General features: G+C 42.2%; 2 protein-coding genes and 1 long non-coding RNA gene across 7 annotated transcripts in view; 1 reads left to right on the plus strand and 2 right to left on the minus strand.

Moving 5' to 3' along the window:
• The window catches only part of BMERB1 (bMERB domain containing 1), a gene marked incomplete at its 5' end in the record, with an annotated part of 45,656 nt that extends 32,512 nt beyond the window's left edge, over positions 1-13,144 (plus strand). Inside the window, 4 exons of the mRNA XM_080353637.1 lie at positions 6,950-7,023; positions 9,923-10,037; positions 11,585-11,667; positions 13,018-13,144. Of these exons, the coding sequence (XP_080209763.1) occupies positions 6,950-7,023; positions 9,923-10,037; positions 11,585-11,667; positions 13,018-13,130 (385 nt within the window). The 3' untranslated portion in view covers positions 13,131-13,144. The remainder of the gene's footprint in view (positions 1-6,949; positions 7,024-9,922; positions 10,038-11,584; positions 11,668-13,017) is intronic.
• Positions 8,946-12,746, minus strand: LOC308046022. Its single transcript, XR_013922847.1, has 3 exons — positions 12,591-12,746; positions 9,188-9,280; positions 8,946-9,063 (listed from the first exon to the last, which is right to left on the minus strand). It is a non-coding gene; the product is annotated as an uncharacterized lncRNA (long non-coding RNA).
• Positions 13,145-13,241: 97 nt separating the features above from the next.
• MARF1 (meiosis regulator and mRNA stability factor 1) overlaps positions 13,242-15,786 on the minus strand; it is a 30,069-nt gene continuing 27,524 nt past the window's right edge. For 4 of the 5 annotated variants that reach the window (XM_080353631.1, XM_080353636.1, XM_080353635.1 and 1 more), the window contains exons 28-29: positions 15,246-15,319; positions 13,260-13,301 (exon numbers count right to left, since the gene is read on the minus strand). In XM_080353631.1, the coding sequence (XP_080209757.1) occupies positions 15,260-15,319 (60 nt within the window). In that variant the 3' untranslated portion in view covers positions 13,260-13,301; positions 15,246-15,259. Of the gene's footprint in view, positions 13,302-15,245; positions 15,320-15,786 lie in introns of all 5 variants that reach the window. The other variant, XR_013922846.1, reaches the window with a different exon arrangement.

Genomic DNA, 15,786 nt, shown 5'->3' on the forward strand with positions numbered 1-15,786 from the left:
CCCTGGCTGTCCCACTGATCCGTACTGGGGTGGGAGCCTAAGGAACAGAATTGCAAAACTCCATCCTGTGCACTTTAAGCTAGGAGTATAAATACGAATCAGCTCTCAAAGAGGAAGAAAACTGCCTGTGTTCAGTTTGATGTCTCTGCAGACCCGTCTCCTTTGCCCTGTTTGACAGCGAGCAATCAGCCCCAGAGGAAAAAATGACATTAAGCTTCCAGCTGCGTGGCAGTCAAAAGGCTACATTAAAATGCTCGGAAAGGAAAAATGTTTTTTTAGTGGTGTGTAATGATAAACATATCATTAGCAAAGTTCTTAATGAATTGTAGACTTGGTACCTGTTAGTTGAGATGTTTGTGTCTTAAAAAAGAAAGAAAAATGCAGAAGGAGGAATTCTCATTATTATCTCTGTTGGACAGCTAGGAAAATAATGATTTAACAGAAAATGTTTTTTTAAATAGCATTTCCTACATTGAATATATGCTACGGTTGTCAGAATTTGCTGTCAATAGGAGAGGGAGCAGCCCTGTGTATCCTTAATCTTTTGAATTAGTCATTTTTAGGTCAGTAATTTAGCAAGGTAGATCCAAATGTAACCTTTAATCCCACACTGTTTATGTTTTCTGAGTTCTTAGCTACCTGCGGTCTGCTTTGCATGAGTGGATGGTAGAATTAATTGTCTCCCATGAGACCATGTATCCAAGCTGAAGTATTCCTGATATATAATGCATATATAGCACTCACAGTTACTGTGCCTCCCGTTTCGCGCAGCTGATCTTCCCACAGGCGAGGATGCTCTATAAGAAGGGGTAACTCCTGACCTGTGGGGTTTCGGTGCTCCCTCTCACTTGCCTCCTGCTATAAAGAGGAGAATATAGATTAGTGGTGACTCAACAGTAAACTCCCAAGTCCTGAAGTGGACTCTGAGTGTTTAGTTTTATACCAGGTACCTTTTCTATTCTTTTCAGCTTTGATGTGAAACTGTTGCTCTTCTGGTTTCAAAAATAAGAAAAGGTCAAATATGGAGGCAAATTAAGAAGGAAAGTCATAATCAATTCTGCTAGAGACAATACATAGCCAAACCCAGGGCTTCCTACTTCTGCTGCCTAATAACAGAAATTAAAACTACCAGACCAGTTGAAATGAACCACGGGCATAAACTGGCCCTGTGTTCTTACATTCAGTCTTCTGGATGGTACTGCAACGGGGTTACATACTTCTGAATTTAAATTGAACTTCTTTACTGTATGCTTTTAGACAAATGAACTTCATGAATTTTTGCCATGTAGAAAAATATTCCTCTCCATCCTGGGGTGTTTCCAGGAAAGCTCCTCTTGTTACTATTGAAGTTGACAGTAAAACTTGATAACTGGCAGAGGAGATGGCCAAGCTCAAGAGGATTCAACAATGTCAGTGAGAATGAAATACAGACAGCTTCTTTAGATGCTATTCTGAATTTTTGTGAAATATGCCTTAAATATGATCTGCAGGGACAGAGATTCTAAAGTCCTGCCATCTTCAGTTGTCCGAAATGACAGCTGAATTACAGCCGCACTTGGCGAGTTGTGGTCCAGCGCTTCTATCCACTGTCCTTCCATCAGACACATTTATTTTAATAGTTAATTGTAGGACTTTTGATTTATAACTTGACGTGCCAAGCAGGCGGGTCAGCAATCTGTTCTCTTCATTGCCAGTTCTGAGTCTTCCAGCCCGAGTAGCACCAGGTGCTGAGCTAAATAACAAGGTGATAAACACACCCCATAATGACTCAGATAACATGCACTATATTCATTACACGTTGCCTGTGATTTCACAGATTTATAATTAGAAGCTTTAAAAAATGAAGGTGAATTGACAGGGACAAAATGGAGTCAAATGGAGAAGAGGGACATACATGAACTTCTTGTGTTCCCAGAATACTTTCACCGTTCCACATTCCCCACAGTTTTGGCAGGTCCTTGAACCCCCACAGTTCCCAAAGCCAGCCCCTACTGACGTCCCTCCTCGAGCTGATTTTTACAAATCCTCAGCTTGACAACACATTACCCCCTCTGGCTATAGTAATTCTCTTTTATTTCTGCACAGCTCTTCAATCACCCACATTTCTCCATCACTACTGGCTGTTCTTGGCTGGTGTTCAGCAGGTTCAGTGGTGACACCACCAAGATCATCTTTTTACCCCCGTATTTAGATCAGATACAGGTAATCATGTCAACTCACAGCTTCCCGTGACATCTGATTCTTGGCCCATCTCCTAGACCTGCGCTACCAGAGGCTTCAGAAACTCTTAACAATTACAAACGTTTTACTTCTGGCACAGGAATATATTAAAACAGAACTAAAAATAACCTAAGTGCTTGCAAACCCTCTTGAAAGAGAGGGTAGGGAAGCAACAAAACCACTCTACGTTCATTTTTTGATTTCAAGCACTTTAATGCAATAACAGAAAACAAAAGCATCTCCGACCTCCTCTGACAGACGTGCCAGAGGGAGCACAGATCTATTTCTGGCTTTGGAAGCCATCGGCAGAGGCAGCAGCTCACTAGACACGCTGAACCGCTCTGCGGGCCCTGAAATCAATGAAAAAGGTATTTGATGCTTTTGTACCTGTTACTAATAGGTCTTACTCTCAGATCTTAAACACCCAACAGATTTGTTGGCCATCTCTTTTTCCTTGGCTGACCCTTAACGTGAGAGTTTAGTGATTTCCCTACTGCCTTTAACTTTTTGCTTTTTTTTTCCATCCGTGCTCTAGATGGTACCTGGCTGTTACCCTAGGGAATGTAGCTTTCTTCCTCAGCTGAAAACAGAAAAAAATAACTGTTACAGAATAATTCCTATGGAAACAAACCACAGCACTTCCATGTCCAGTGTAGAGTGTTTCTTTTCCAAGCCCGCCTGCCGTTATCCCCGCAGCCACCAGCCCAGCAGCAGCTCTGCTCCTGTTTCCCCGCTCCCCCTCGCTCCAGATGGTGCTCGGTGGAGGTGACTCACGCTGTCACCTCACTGGTGGCTCTCACGGGGATGACGGTGCTCAGAGCGTCCTCCTCCCGGTAACCGGACTGCACAAACACGCACTCGGGCTGAGTCACTGAGCCACATCACCGCCGGCTCTTCCGACCCACTTATTTTCCCGTCATTTTGTGACATGTTTAGAAAATCTTCTGCTCACGCTGTTTATTCATTATGAGCTATTTTATCTTTTTTGGGGGCCAAACAGAGAGTCTGCTTTTAGGTTTTGATGATATAGCTTGAAATTCCAAGAGAGAACGGAATAATACATGCTTATGTGATATCTCCAAGCACACAGAAGGTTTCCTGCAATAAGCCATCAAAAAGCAGCAAAGCAGAATTGCAGACTGCATCAGGAACACATGAAAACACACTGCGAATTCATCTCTAGCTCAACACTATTGCAATTACTCCAGGAATGGATTTGGACTCTTAATAAGAGGAATGTTTTATCATACTCATAACTCATGTGTTTAAGATTGCTGGGCAGACATTTAAAGCTCAGCTTGGGGGAAAAAACTGACATAGTGTAGCTGCTCTTTGCTTTATTAATGTTTTTTTCTACAACATCAAAAATTATTTTGCAGGGACTGGAAAGCATGTGCTATCTATTCCAGAGAATGGGGAGGTTAGTGAAGGTTGGTTGTGTATCACAGATTTTAAGCAGATGCCTGGAGCAGCTTTGCAGGTAACAAAGAGGCCGGGAGGGCGGCATCTCGGTGCCCTATGCCATGGATATAGGGAAAAGCCACTGCATTCCACCCAGACCTGGCTGTGCTGCTCCCCTTCGAGAAGAGCACTGGCTGCCCAGAGAACGTCACAGTGCTCTTAAATAAGCTGGAGAACACTCTGTGTAACTTCTCTTCTTGTGCTCTGATAGATTTGACTCACAACATAGGAGAGAACGTGTTGCTGAATCTGGCTCAGCATGTTTCTCTAGCTTCTCTGCAGAAGGTTAGGGGACCCAAAGGAGTTTTGTTTTCTCCACTCTGCAGATTCTTGCTCTCTTTAAGATTCCCAAGATCTCTTTTTACTTCCTGAAGAGGTCTGATGGTAACACAAGCTATCCAGCTTCCAAATGAGAAATCCACTAGGATGTGCTTTTCTTTCAGAAGCAGCATGGACTTCTCCAGGGCCTCCTGGAGCTGCTTGCACCCAAGAACCAATGCAGAAGGGAAGGAAGGTTCATGGTACCAGTACAGATTGAATGGCCTTCCAAGAGCTCCTTTCCTAGGAGTTCCTCCTCTTCCCTTTGCTTTGAAGGCAACATGATAACTCTTGCCCAGGACAGCAGTTGTTTGCCCTACATTCAGTATTATTTGCTGGCAGATGTGTAATGTGCTTTATCATTACAAGCAATTCTACCTAGTGCTTTCGTTAAGTCAGACAGATGAAGCCTTCATATGGTTTTTATGACTATGTCCCATAGCCCTTTTTTAGTCATTTAACCATCTTTTTTGAATTATTTTTTTTTCCTAATCAGCACCATGGAGTGGCTGAAACACAAAGGCTGTTTGACACAGATGGGAGGAAAGATGTTCCATGTGCCTAAGGGGATTGTTACAGATGGTGGGATTAGTCTTTGTCCATCATCAAAACACACCAGCATACAGAGCTGGGACTTCAGAGGGCTCAGCTGACTTATGGCTTTGGGGATTCAGATTTTCACAGAACTGTTACAGCCCTTAAGTGCTTGGCCACATATTTACTTCTCTCCTGTGAGTTACAAAGCAGTACCTTTGCCACAAATGGAGCATAGGGGCCATGGGGACTACTGAACATCAGTGATCTTGCTCACTTGGAACATACTGTCACTGATGTTTTAAATTCCTGAAAATCCTGAGAAGAGCAGTGACCTGAGCTTTTGGGAGTTCCCTGAGGAGGGATACAGTAAAGTGTTTTAATTAGGATACCTTTGAGATCTTCCCAGAATGAAACCAAACCTTCCCAATACAGAAGAATAGAATATCCTCTCTCCCTATGCCATGGACATCACTTTTGCAGAAACTCACTTCTTTTCACTATTTGAGAGTCTGGCCTCTAGATATCATTTGAATAGAGCAGTTAAATACTGAACACTTCTCACCAAGAAACTGTCATCTTCCTTAACCATGGTCATTTTCCTCAAATATATTAATTCTCATATTAACATGACACCCAAACTGCATGAACATTGAATGGATAAGGAGTTCTGAGGCTCGCTGACATCCCAGCACATTTTGAATATTGATTCTCTTGAGGGAGCAGTGTTTAAGACTGTTAATTGGTAAAAGTAATTTCAGTACCATTTAGCATGATGGATCTCCAGAGTAAAACAGGCTTTGCTTGTGATCAGCATGAATAATACGGGGAGCCCAAGTAAGAATAATCATCAATATAAATGTCTCTGCCTCCAAATGTCCTGAACACACAGCACAGAACCAGGGCCAGCCCCAAGGGCAGCACACTGAGCTTCCCAATAAATGTCTTACACAACAGATGGATGGAGAGCAGATCCCCAGCAGAGGTGACAGTGACACCTAAACAAGAAATCAGCAATAAGGATCATTATCAGAGGTATTTCACTGTCATATTTTGGGAAGAGAGAAGTAAAAAGGCAGCAGGAATAGCTGTCATAACATGATGAAAGTAGGGAAGCAGGCAAGATGGAGTTAACCAAAGCAGCAAATAATAAAGGGATCGACATGTTTTAATAACACCAGCAAAGCAGCAGAAGGGCAGCTCCCTGTGGAGACCCACATTCCCTGCAGAGGCAGCAGGGAGAAGAACAGCTCTTCGGTTGTGATTAAAATAATATTTGTGTGAGAAACACCTGCTTTTTCTACTCCTCACTTATTGATGACTGCATCATCCTTTGTGCTCTCACACACCCAAATCTCTTGTGTTTCCTCTCTGGAAATACCCCTGTTCTGACAGCATTTGAGGTGCTTGGGCAACAGGCAATCCACTCTCAGGCACAGGGCTATGAAACAAGGACTCTGAGATCTGGGGGCAAGGGTCCTGTTAGTGACATCCAAGCCGAACAATGTACAAATGATCACAAAGGCTGAATTTTGTATTCTTCAGAGTGTGATAACAAAATGCTCCAGCCCTCAGAACCAACACCTGAGTCATGGCAGCCAATACAGCTGAGACACTAAAATAAAACATTTGCCAGGAAGCTAATACTGAGGTTTGCTCCCTTCCAGGGCAATAATCCAGCATGGCAGCGCTCGGGACAGGCAGCAGTTTCTATGAGAACTGAAGGTGTGATTTCTGCTAATGTTACAGAATTTTTTTGGCTCTCTTCTGTGTCTTAACATTAATGGGCTTTCGGCACACATCAAGGATTTTAAGCACTCACATCAACGATGGAAGACACTGACCCAGGCACAAGACCCCAAAATGGTTTGATGCCAAATTATGACAGTTTCCAGATCTTTGGTATCAGGGCTAAGCTATCAGTAAAGTCAAAGACAATGAGGAATGGAATATAAACTTTGTCTTGGCTGTGCCAGATAATGTATTGGCTTCTGCTGTGCCTTCCCAGGGTCACTTATTCTCACCTTTGCTCTTTCCCCAAGCAGAACCTGTTGCTGCAGTATCTGCAATACAGCACACCTGCTTTTTAATGACTAAGTACACAGATACTCATTACTGAATGTCACCAAACATTCTGGAAAGCAAAAGGCAGTGACTGATGTGACCTATACACAAATCAGATCCCAGTCAGACAAGTAATCAAGGGCTCAGACATTTAGTGTTAAATACCTTTTGCTATCTGTTAAAAACTGGTTAATGAACACCATCAGTACCCAGGTTTAAAGCTCAGCATCTCAAGCTGCCGCACAGGCTGCCAGCCCATGACACGGTTGCGTTGTCAGATGAGATCTGGCCGATCCCATCAATGTGGGATGGAGTTTGTACATCTCTGACCAGGCATTTTCTGTTTCCGCAGGATGGATGACATCCAGCTGTGCAAAGACATCATGAACCTTAAGAAAGAGCTGCAGAGTTTGGTAGCAATCCCAGGTAACGGCTCGCTCCAACCCAATATTAGGAAAATGGTGGGGATAGGGTCAGCAACACACCTCTGCCCTAATAGTCAGAAATCTCCCCCCAAGGCAGAGTTTCATCTCTTTCTTCTAGTCCTTTTTCTTCCTGTTGTCCTTCCCATCTTTAATCTCCTAGTCTCTAAATTTCTTTTCATGCTGTATTTCCCTGCTCCTCGGGCAGCAACCTGCAAATACCACTGAAACAAGGTGCACGTTCCTTAGTTCTTGTACTGTCTTGAAAATCTCAGGGGAACCAGGTGGCACAGAGACTGTCGGGTAAAAAAGAGAGAGCTGAGATACCCAAGACAGAGGGGAGAACGGAGAGGGATTTACAACCATCATTGTGAATGTGATTGGTCTTTTCCTAGATGTACCAATTCATTGTCGTAGTTATATCTGCCTTCTAGACTAAAGTAAAATAGGTTTCTACAAGAATCAAGGGACAAGTCTGCTTTGTGTTTTGCCTTAATTCTCTGCAGTTCACCACTCCAATGAGGAATGGAGTTGTGGGCAGTTTTGCAGTCCTTAACTCCAAACTCCAGCTGGAAACAAGGTGGAAATTTGCTTCGTTACAGCTTTGCTGGTTTGGGTCACCCACAGCAGCCCTGCTCTGGTCAGGAAAAGAGTACAGACAGATCCTGCATCCTGCAAACACTCAGCAACTGCTCTGGGCCATTTACACCAAATATTACTGCATGGCCTCTAGCACCCTTCAGAAATAATTTGCTGCTGCCTAATTATTAAGGACAAGTCTTTATTCTCCTTTGGTTATCCTCATTTCCACCCCCCATTTTATCAGGCAACTTGCTCCGCAGAAAGGAGAGAGCAGGTCACTCATGAACTAGGAATCCCATCTACTCTGAGGCCACTTATTCTTGTACAAGAGCTTTTCCACTTTTCTTCACACCCAACAAAAGTGGATTCAATCTTTTTTCTTTCTTTGCACGTATTAGTTACTTAGAGGTTGCATTTTTAATTTCTAATAACACTATTGGTACATTATTGGTTTAAGTGGTATTGGAAAGGATTATGAATCATAGAAAATACATGGGAATGATCCCCCTTGCTTTGGCTCCCCTAGTCTGCAGCTTTCCTACCCAGACTTCCAACTTACAGTTAGGGTTGAGCAGTTTTCACTCTTTTTTTTTAGCATTTTAGAAACTCTTTTGCAATTACAAAGATTTGAGCAGAGATACACAGGCAGCAGTTCCCCCTCAGCACTTTGCAAATCTCAGACTTCAGAACTGTAAGTTTGTACAGTTCCAGCAGCACCACCTTTTGGCAAACTCAGAATCACACAGAACCCCAGAATGTGAGGGGCTGGAAGGGCCCTGGAAAGCTCATCCAGTGCAATCCCCCATGGAGCAGGAACACCCAGATGAGGTTACACAGGAAGGTGTCCAGGCGGGTTGGAATGTCTGCAGAGAAGGAGACTCCACAACCCCCTGGGCAGCCTGGGCCAGGCTCTGACACCCTCACCGGGAAGAACTTTCTTCTCAAATTTCAGTGGAACCTCCTGTGTTCCAGTTTGAACCCATTACCTACCATTGGTTGTCACCAAGAAGAGCCTGGCACCATCCTCCTGCCACTCCCCCTTTATATATTTATAACTATGAATAAGGTCACCCCTCAGTGTCCTCTTGTCCAGCTCCAGAGCCCCAGCTCCCTCAGCCTTTCCTCACACGGGAGATGCTCCGCTCCCTTCAGCATCTTTGTTGCCCTGACTCACAAGAAGACAAATTTTGTCTCAACAAAGACAAAGGAGCTGCTGCGTTGACACAGAACTAAGTGTGAACCCAGAAAAACAGCTTCCCGAACTGGGTTCATTCATAACATTTATCATCATTTCCCTGTTAGCATATGGATTTGTATAGATACCTGCTCCTTGGTTTCAGTATTTTTCTAAGCATTCTTTTTTCTATGCTGCATATTCAGCATTAATCACAGGAATTCTCCATAGGTAACGATGTAGGAGTCTTGAAGTCTCCATAGCAGTCAATAACCACCTTTGTCATTTCTAAAAGATATAACACAGAAAATACATCCCAGACAAAGCAGCCTTATGTTATATTACAAATTATTTCCTCCGCCAAACCATAATTTTAAATTCTCCAAGGAGTATGACTTTGTGATTGACTTACAGAATTTCATTGTCTCAAATATTTTCAAGGTGCTTTTATCTCACCAAGAAATGGATTCATTGCAGAAATTCCCAGCAGTAAGTGTCCTGAAGCCTATAAGTCAAAATTAAGCTGTATTAAGTAGTTGTTTTCAAACATCTGATTTATTTAGCTGTTTAAAATGTAAGTTCAATCAGCAGACATCACATAGCTCAGATGCAGACTGCAGGCAGCTTGCCCTTCTTGCAACTCATTGTACTTCATTTTATGGCTCTCTAAATGCAGTTCTACTGCTCAAAACCAAAAGTCTTGATTTAATGCAATGTGTCTTCTCAGCTACTCACAATTTCAGCTTCTTGAGGAAATACAGGGGCTGGGATTTGCCTCTGGCTCTCTCCTCTCTGCTCCACTTCCTATGTTTAAGGTTTGTCTTAACTACATTTGCTTTATAACCTTGAACTACAGCTCTATAACACCTCACATTCTGGAGTTTTATAGTTTGTGACGGGCACATCTTTCATGTCACAAAAATGGTTGTTTACAGACAACCTCGTCATTACAGAACAGCCAATTACACCATAGGTTAATTATTCAGATTTTTGAAGAACGAGGAAAGTAAGCCTCTTAATTTATTTTTGATACAGGTCTGAATAACCATTGACATCAGCAATTCATTCTTAGACATCTGCAGTGTCCCCCAGCCCCACCCCACTTCCTAAAACCCACAGTAATGGTTTCTCTTTGTTTTTTGACCAGAAAAAGAAAAAACAAAGATGGAGAAACAAAGAGAGGACGAACTGATCCAGAAGATCCATAGACTGGTACAAAAAAGAGACTTTCTTGTAGATGATGCAGAGGTGGAGAGATTACGGTAAGAACTAAAAGCAACTGAACTTATTAGTGAGATTTCACAAGTCTGAATGTCACAATGGAGTAAGTGACAAAATTTACATCGACATGAGAGAGAATTGGTCCTTTAAAACGACTTAGTTAAAAGCCTCCTTCCAGTTCCATAGGCAAAACATTAGATCACTGCTGTGGCTGTTTAACCCATTAGTGATTCAGTTGTCTCTTGACTACAGCGAAGTTTTGTCTCTTACTTTCCTACTAGAAAACATCTGGGCATTTACCATTAAAAAGAGAAGGATTTTTGCTGCTGCCAGAGGACCCTCTTGGCATGAGAAATACACACAAAATGGAATTCTGCAATGGGTATTTTTATAGACATCCAAAACCTGCCTTTTTAAAATAAAATATTAACATGGTTGGTTTTATTACTATTGTCACCCTGCCATAGCAAAAAAAGGGAGAACGCAATCACTAACAGGTCTATCTCACCTAAAGCATAAACGAGCTTAGAATGGTTTCATGTCTCTATCTTAGCTCAGAGTTGCTGAGAAACCTTCCTCAAAAGCTCATTTCCAGCTGTTGCATCGAGATCCTAACGCTCACAAGGAGTCAGAGTTCTGCTGGTACTTCCCTTGGCTCTTTTAACAGGAAAGATTGGAGGCTCATCAGCCCATTCATCCTAAATGACAATATCTCTTCCAACACATTGAAGTTCTCAGCAAGCGAGGGACAGAGCTCAGAGTCCTCAGAGGCAGCAGCTGACAGGGAGCCTGAGCTGCTCCCAGTCCTGAGCTCTCCAACGCTGGTTTGATGTGCAAATCACAAAAACCTCGTCAGCAGCCAGACGATAATTGCAGGCTACTGAGAACGTGCTGCTGTGCGCCACACAGATGGGAATACATTAGTGTCAACTCACATTGGCAGGAAAACCTGAGGCTTTTCTTTCAAACCCTTGATAACAAAATCTGCTTTTCCTCTCAACCAAGAGAGTCAATGTGCTCATTGTTAATGGTTAAATAACAAAACAGCAGAGAAACTGACTGGAAATATCATTAAAAGATACAATCAAGGTTCGCAACACCATCTTTTCATTTTGGGCCTAATGCTCTTATGTTCAGGCAAAGAAAAAGGTACTTGGTTCGATAAACACTAACAGCAGAAAACCACGAGATCTGGTCTTTTGGCTGAGCAGGCCTTGAAAAATAAGGCGCACAATAACACCCATTTGTATCCTCTGCTTTCCTTTGCAGACGAACCATGGCAAAGCACTTGTGAGACCAGCTTCAAATAGGGGACACATTGTTTAAATCCACTGATGAGTCAAGATAACAAACCCAACACTATCAAAGAACCTTGGGGAAAAATGTCTCTAAATTCTACAAGAAGTTTGTTTTCATTTAGGCAAAACTTTGCTCTCTAATAAGCAGGAAAATTAAGTGTTTTTAACAAGAACAAAGTAGTGAATTGTTTCCTAGTGACTTGATCCTAGCTGCTCTAGCTTTGTTGTCCTGTTTATAGAGCAAGCATTGTTATTTCTGTAACAGATTCGTTTTCCTTTTTCCCCACCAGCGAGAAAGAAGAAGACAAAGAGATGGCTGAATTCCTTCGCACCAATTTAAAACCCTTAGACAAAGCAACACAGTCTCCTACCAGTGAGTTCCTAAACATTCAGAGAAAGCAAAACAAAACACACACCATAAAAAGGAAAAACTCCAAAGACAACCAAATGAAAGAGCATTTTCCAAGGCCACGCTGGGTTAATCTCGCTGGATCACCCTGAAACAAGAGAGTGCGTCAGCAATTGCTGGGCACTTGAATTCAAGTGCCCTGTTGCACCTTAAAACTGAATCCAAGTAATCTATGGGCACTTGAAACTTGCTTTGTAAGTTTTAAATATTTGAAGTACATCTGAATATACATATTGCCACAACCTGCTTTTGTAAGCAACTGGATTTATTTTGCCTATATTTTCCTACTTGATTCTGCAAAAATAACCAGGAAAAATCTCTTAACATGTATGCTAGGATATCCAGAGCTAAGTTGGCCTGTTTTACTGTAAGGAAGATGGAGACTAGAGAAAACACTGTAAACTTCAACAGCCACCCCAAATTTCTTACATGTTACCAACATAAATAGGTTTTTTCTATCGCCTCAAGTCACAGACAGAACTGCACACACAGGTTACATGATCCTTTGGAAGCTTTTAGCTGTGGCTTTCAAACTAAACAGTCACAGCATGAGCTCTAGATGTTACCAGGCTGGTTGTGACCTGTCACTGAGCTCTGAGGCAGGGACACGATCCAGTGAGAGCAGTGCCCTTCTTACAAATTGGATTTGATCCACCAGCTCAAGAGGTTTGTATCCAAACTCACCACCATTTTGCACAGATCTTGCTAAAGAGTTTCCAGATGGATGTGGAATGACTGAAGGTAGAGGTTGACAGAGACATTTTAAGATGCATCAGGAATTATTTATACCCTTTTAGTCACAGTGAGCACGACTCATCATCTCCCTTGTTAGTTTACTTCCTATGTGATTGTTTTAAACACAATGTTAGGGATCAATTAAAACCTACCTTTATGTTGTTCTCCTAATTATGACATCCAAGTTGATGAGAGAATAAATTCTAGTGATACTGTTGTTCTTCAGCTCCTTAGCAGTTGGGGTGTCAGTGCAGTAAGATGACTTTCTGTGAAAGGACCTGTTATCTGACCCCATGGCTGTGACCAGGGACTCCTAGATGGAACAAGATGGGATCAGTTTACCCTCCCATTGAGATGTCTGGATTCTTCAGCCCCTCCTAACCCCCTGCCCTGAAGAGAGAAGTTTGAATGCACATACCAGCTTGGTTACTAACAGAGTGGTAGATGTGTTATTCAGACAAGAGTTTAAAAATCCCGGGGGAGGAGGGTGGGGAAAACTTGCGTTCTTTAAGCCACAAGTAGGAAGAAAGAGTTTGAGCAGCTCTTGGTTTTAATGGTGTCCTGTTTTGAACGTTGCAGGCAGCCCAGCAGAAAAGAAGGCAGAACCTCCTCCAAGCAAGCCCACCATCGCCAAGGCGGGATTGGCCATCATCAAGGATTGTTGTGGGGCCACACAATGCAACATCATGTAGCCCAGGGCTACTGCATTTGTCTTTTCAAATGTTTTCATTGAATGGAACTGGAGGGTGAGGGGAACTAACAGCGTCCTGCTGACAGAATCCAGAGCAACTGGTACCACAGTAATGGGTGGAATGTACAACGGCAGGTTCTTCACTGTTGCATGGATCACTCAACACGCATGCCTAAAAACAAAAGAAACCTATATAGTGGCTGTCCAGTGACCAGAACAGATCTGTAGTAGAGGCAACAAAAACACCCCAGTGATAAACATGAAATGAGGATATACTTCATCCAGTAAAGGTGTGAAAAGAGCAATCCAAATAGGTCACCACTTTGTAAGAAGTTTTTGTACACTTTTCCCCCTTGACAAACAGCACTCAGCAATTGCTGGAATGTCCCATTTTGGCTACTTTTCAAAACAAAAGCTACAAATAGCAATGCTGTAGATAGCGCAACTGATAGACGAAGCAACTTTAGGATAACTAATGTTGCATACAAAATACTTCCCAAACTCCTGTGATGTTCAACTACTTTGATGTGCAGTTTGACTCCTAATTCTGCAAGTAAATAGATTTTTATATCCCATATGATTTCTGAATTAAGTCAAACAAATACTATTTGCACCAGGGAAAAGAAATCTCTGGTGAAGCTTCAGCAAGCACAGCTCCAGCAATTGGCAAATAGATGGTGTAGCACAATGGGGCATCGTTTCTTTTGTAGATCTCCACCTCACATGGAGTCCGAGAAATAATCGCTCAGAGTTTTGTCCGCTCTCAGAAGTTACATGCAATATGAAATTACGTATCACTGAGAGGAGAGTAGAAGACAAAACTTAATATTTAAAGAATGCTTCAAACAACTATTAAAGGCATATTTTGTGGCCATAAGAAATACAAACTAGCAAGCATAGGAAGACACCAGCCACCCAAGACAAATTGAGTACAAGATAAATGTACAATACAGAAGTAGGTATTTGTGGTAAGAAGATCACATTCTACACAAATGGGTTTAAAATTGAGGGAAATACAGAAAGACTTACCTGTGTTTCACCATTAAATGTGTTTCTGGTCTCTATGCAGATTAAACCTTGTGGAATCTAATATCTTTATATTAGCTGTCAGTAGCTGGCTTGTCTGTGTGATGGTATTCCATATAAGTGTACTGTGATAGGTGTAAATAGTAAAATAAACTTACATGGATCTAATGTGAAAATCTCAGGCTTAGAAATAACAAACAGATAGCAAAAAGTTCCTGAAATACAGTTTTTCAAGAGGAATTTCCATGTTGTGAAGGCAGCTAAGTGAAGTGTGCACTTATATACAAAGGAACCACAGTTACAGGAAAGGAGAAAGAAATAAACAGCAGTTAATCAAAAAAGGATAAACAATAATATTTTTTAGAGTAAGAAAGTATCTTATCAAGGTTCAAGGAGATACTATCTAAAGTAACTCAGACTATTCGTGTACAAATAAAACTTAATCCCCAACGTCAAACTGATTCGATGAATTACTGCATTTCCAGAGTAATTTGTTTCAGAACTTCATGCTCACTTGAGACAAAGAACCTTCATCACCAAGTTCCTTAATAATCAAGGAGAGAAAACAACACAAAAAGGTTTTGAGTAAGACATGAAGCACTTAAGTTACATCAACCAAAGAAGCAGGAAAGAGGACAAAACATATGCAAAGGCTGAATAATCATATAAAATTATTGCATCTGTGGTGATACAACATCCCATTAAGCTCTGCAGCTGTTAATACCCGCTGTATCTGGTACAGGTTGGACTCCATAAGGCACCTGTGTACATTAACTGAGGTAAGGGGAAAACTGCTTTGCAGGGAGTACACACACTGGAGGGGGAAAAACACCCACTGGCCTCTGGAAAATTTAGCAGCCTCTTGAATTTGCTGGTATCCTATTAAGACATCAGGAATTAGCAGTATTGTAAGACAAGAGGTAGGTGTTCAGTGCCATTAACAAAGACAAATGCAAGTTACGGAAAAAACTCACTAGTGAAGCACCAAAACTTAAAGCCTTTGGAGGAGTTAAAACTGAATATTGTGAACACCAATGGCAAGTCCTGAAGGACTTTGCAAACAGCTGTTGTAAGGCAAGAGGTGACTTACACACATTGACACTTTCAGCCAGGCTGTGGTGACGGTCGGGGTGCTCCCTGCGTGCCGCACGGCATCTGCAGCCCCTTGGGAAGAAAAGGGAAATCAGTAGAGTTTGTATGAAAAAAAATCCATTAACAGGAAAAGGAGCCAGACATTTCTGGGATGTAACACTCATGACCAGGCCACAGAGCCCCCTCCCTTCATTAAAATGAACACACATTAAAGGTGAATATGTAAATTCACATACAGCACCACTGTAGCTCGTGCCCCAAAAGGACTGGAACTACAGGTGTGTTAGTGCAAGAGAACTTTATTTTCAGAAGTTCTGGCTCGGCTGAGCTGAAAAGTTTTTGCATTTGTCTTGTTTCAATTATCAAATGCTTCCGTTCTGTTGTTACTTGGGGCAGGTTGAGGCGCCTGCCTGCAGTGCCCCAGTGGTCCCTTTGGAAGGGGGTCAGTGATGCTGCTTAGCGATAAAATCCTGGATTGTTTGGACTGTGAGGTCCGATTCTCCCCTGTGTTCAACGCTGTGTACAGTGCTGTTCATCAG

This window comes from Nesoenas mayeri (genome assembly GCF_963082525.1).
Source record: "Nesoenas mayeri genome assembly, chromosome: 15".
Classification (NCBI taxonomy): Eukaryota; Metazoa; Chordata; class Aves; order Columbiformes; family Columbidae; genus Nesoenas; species Nesoenas mayeri.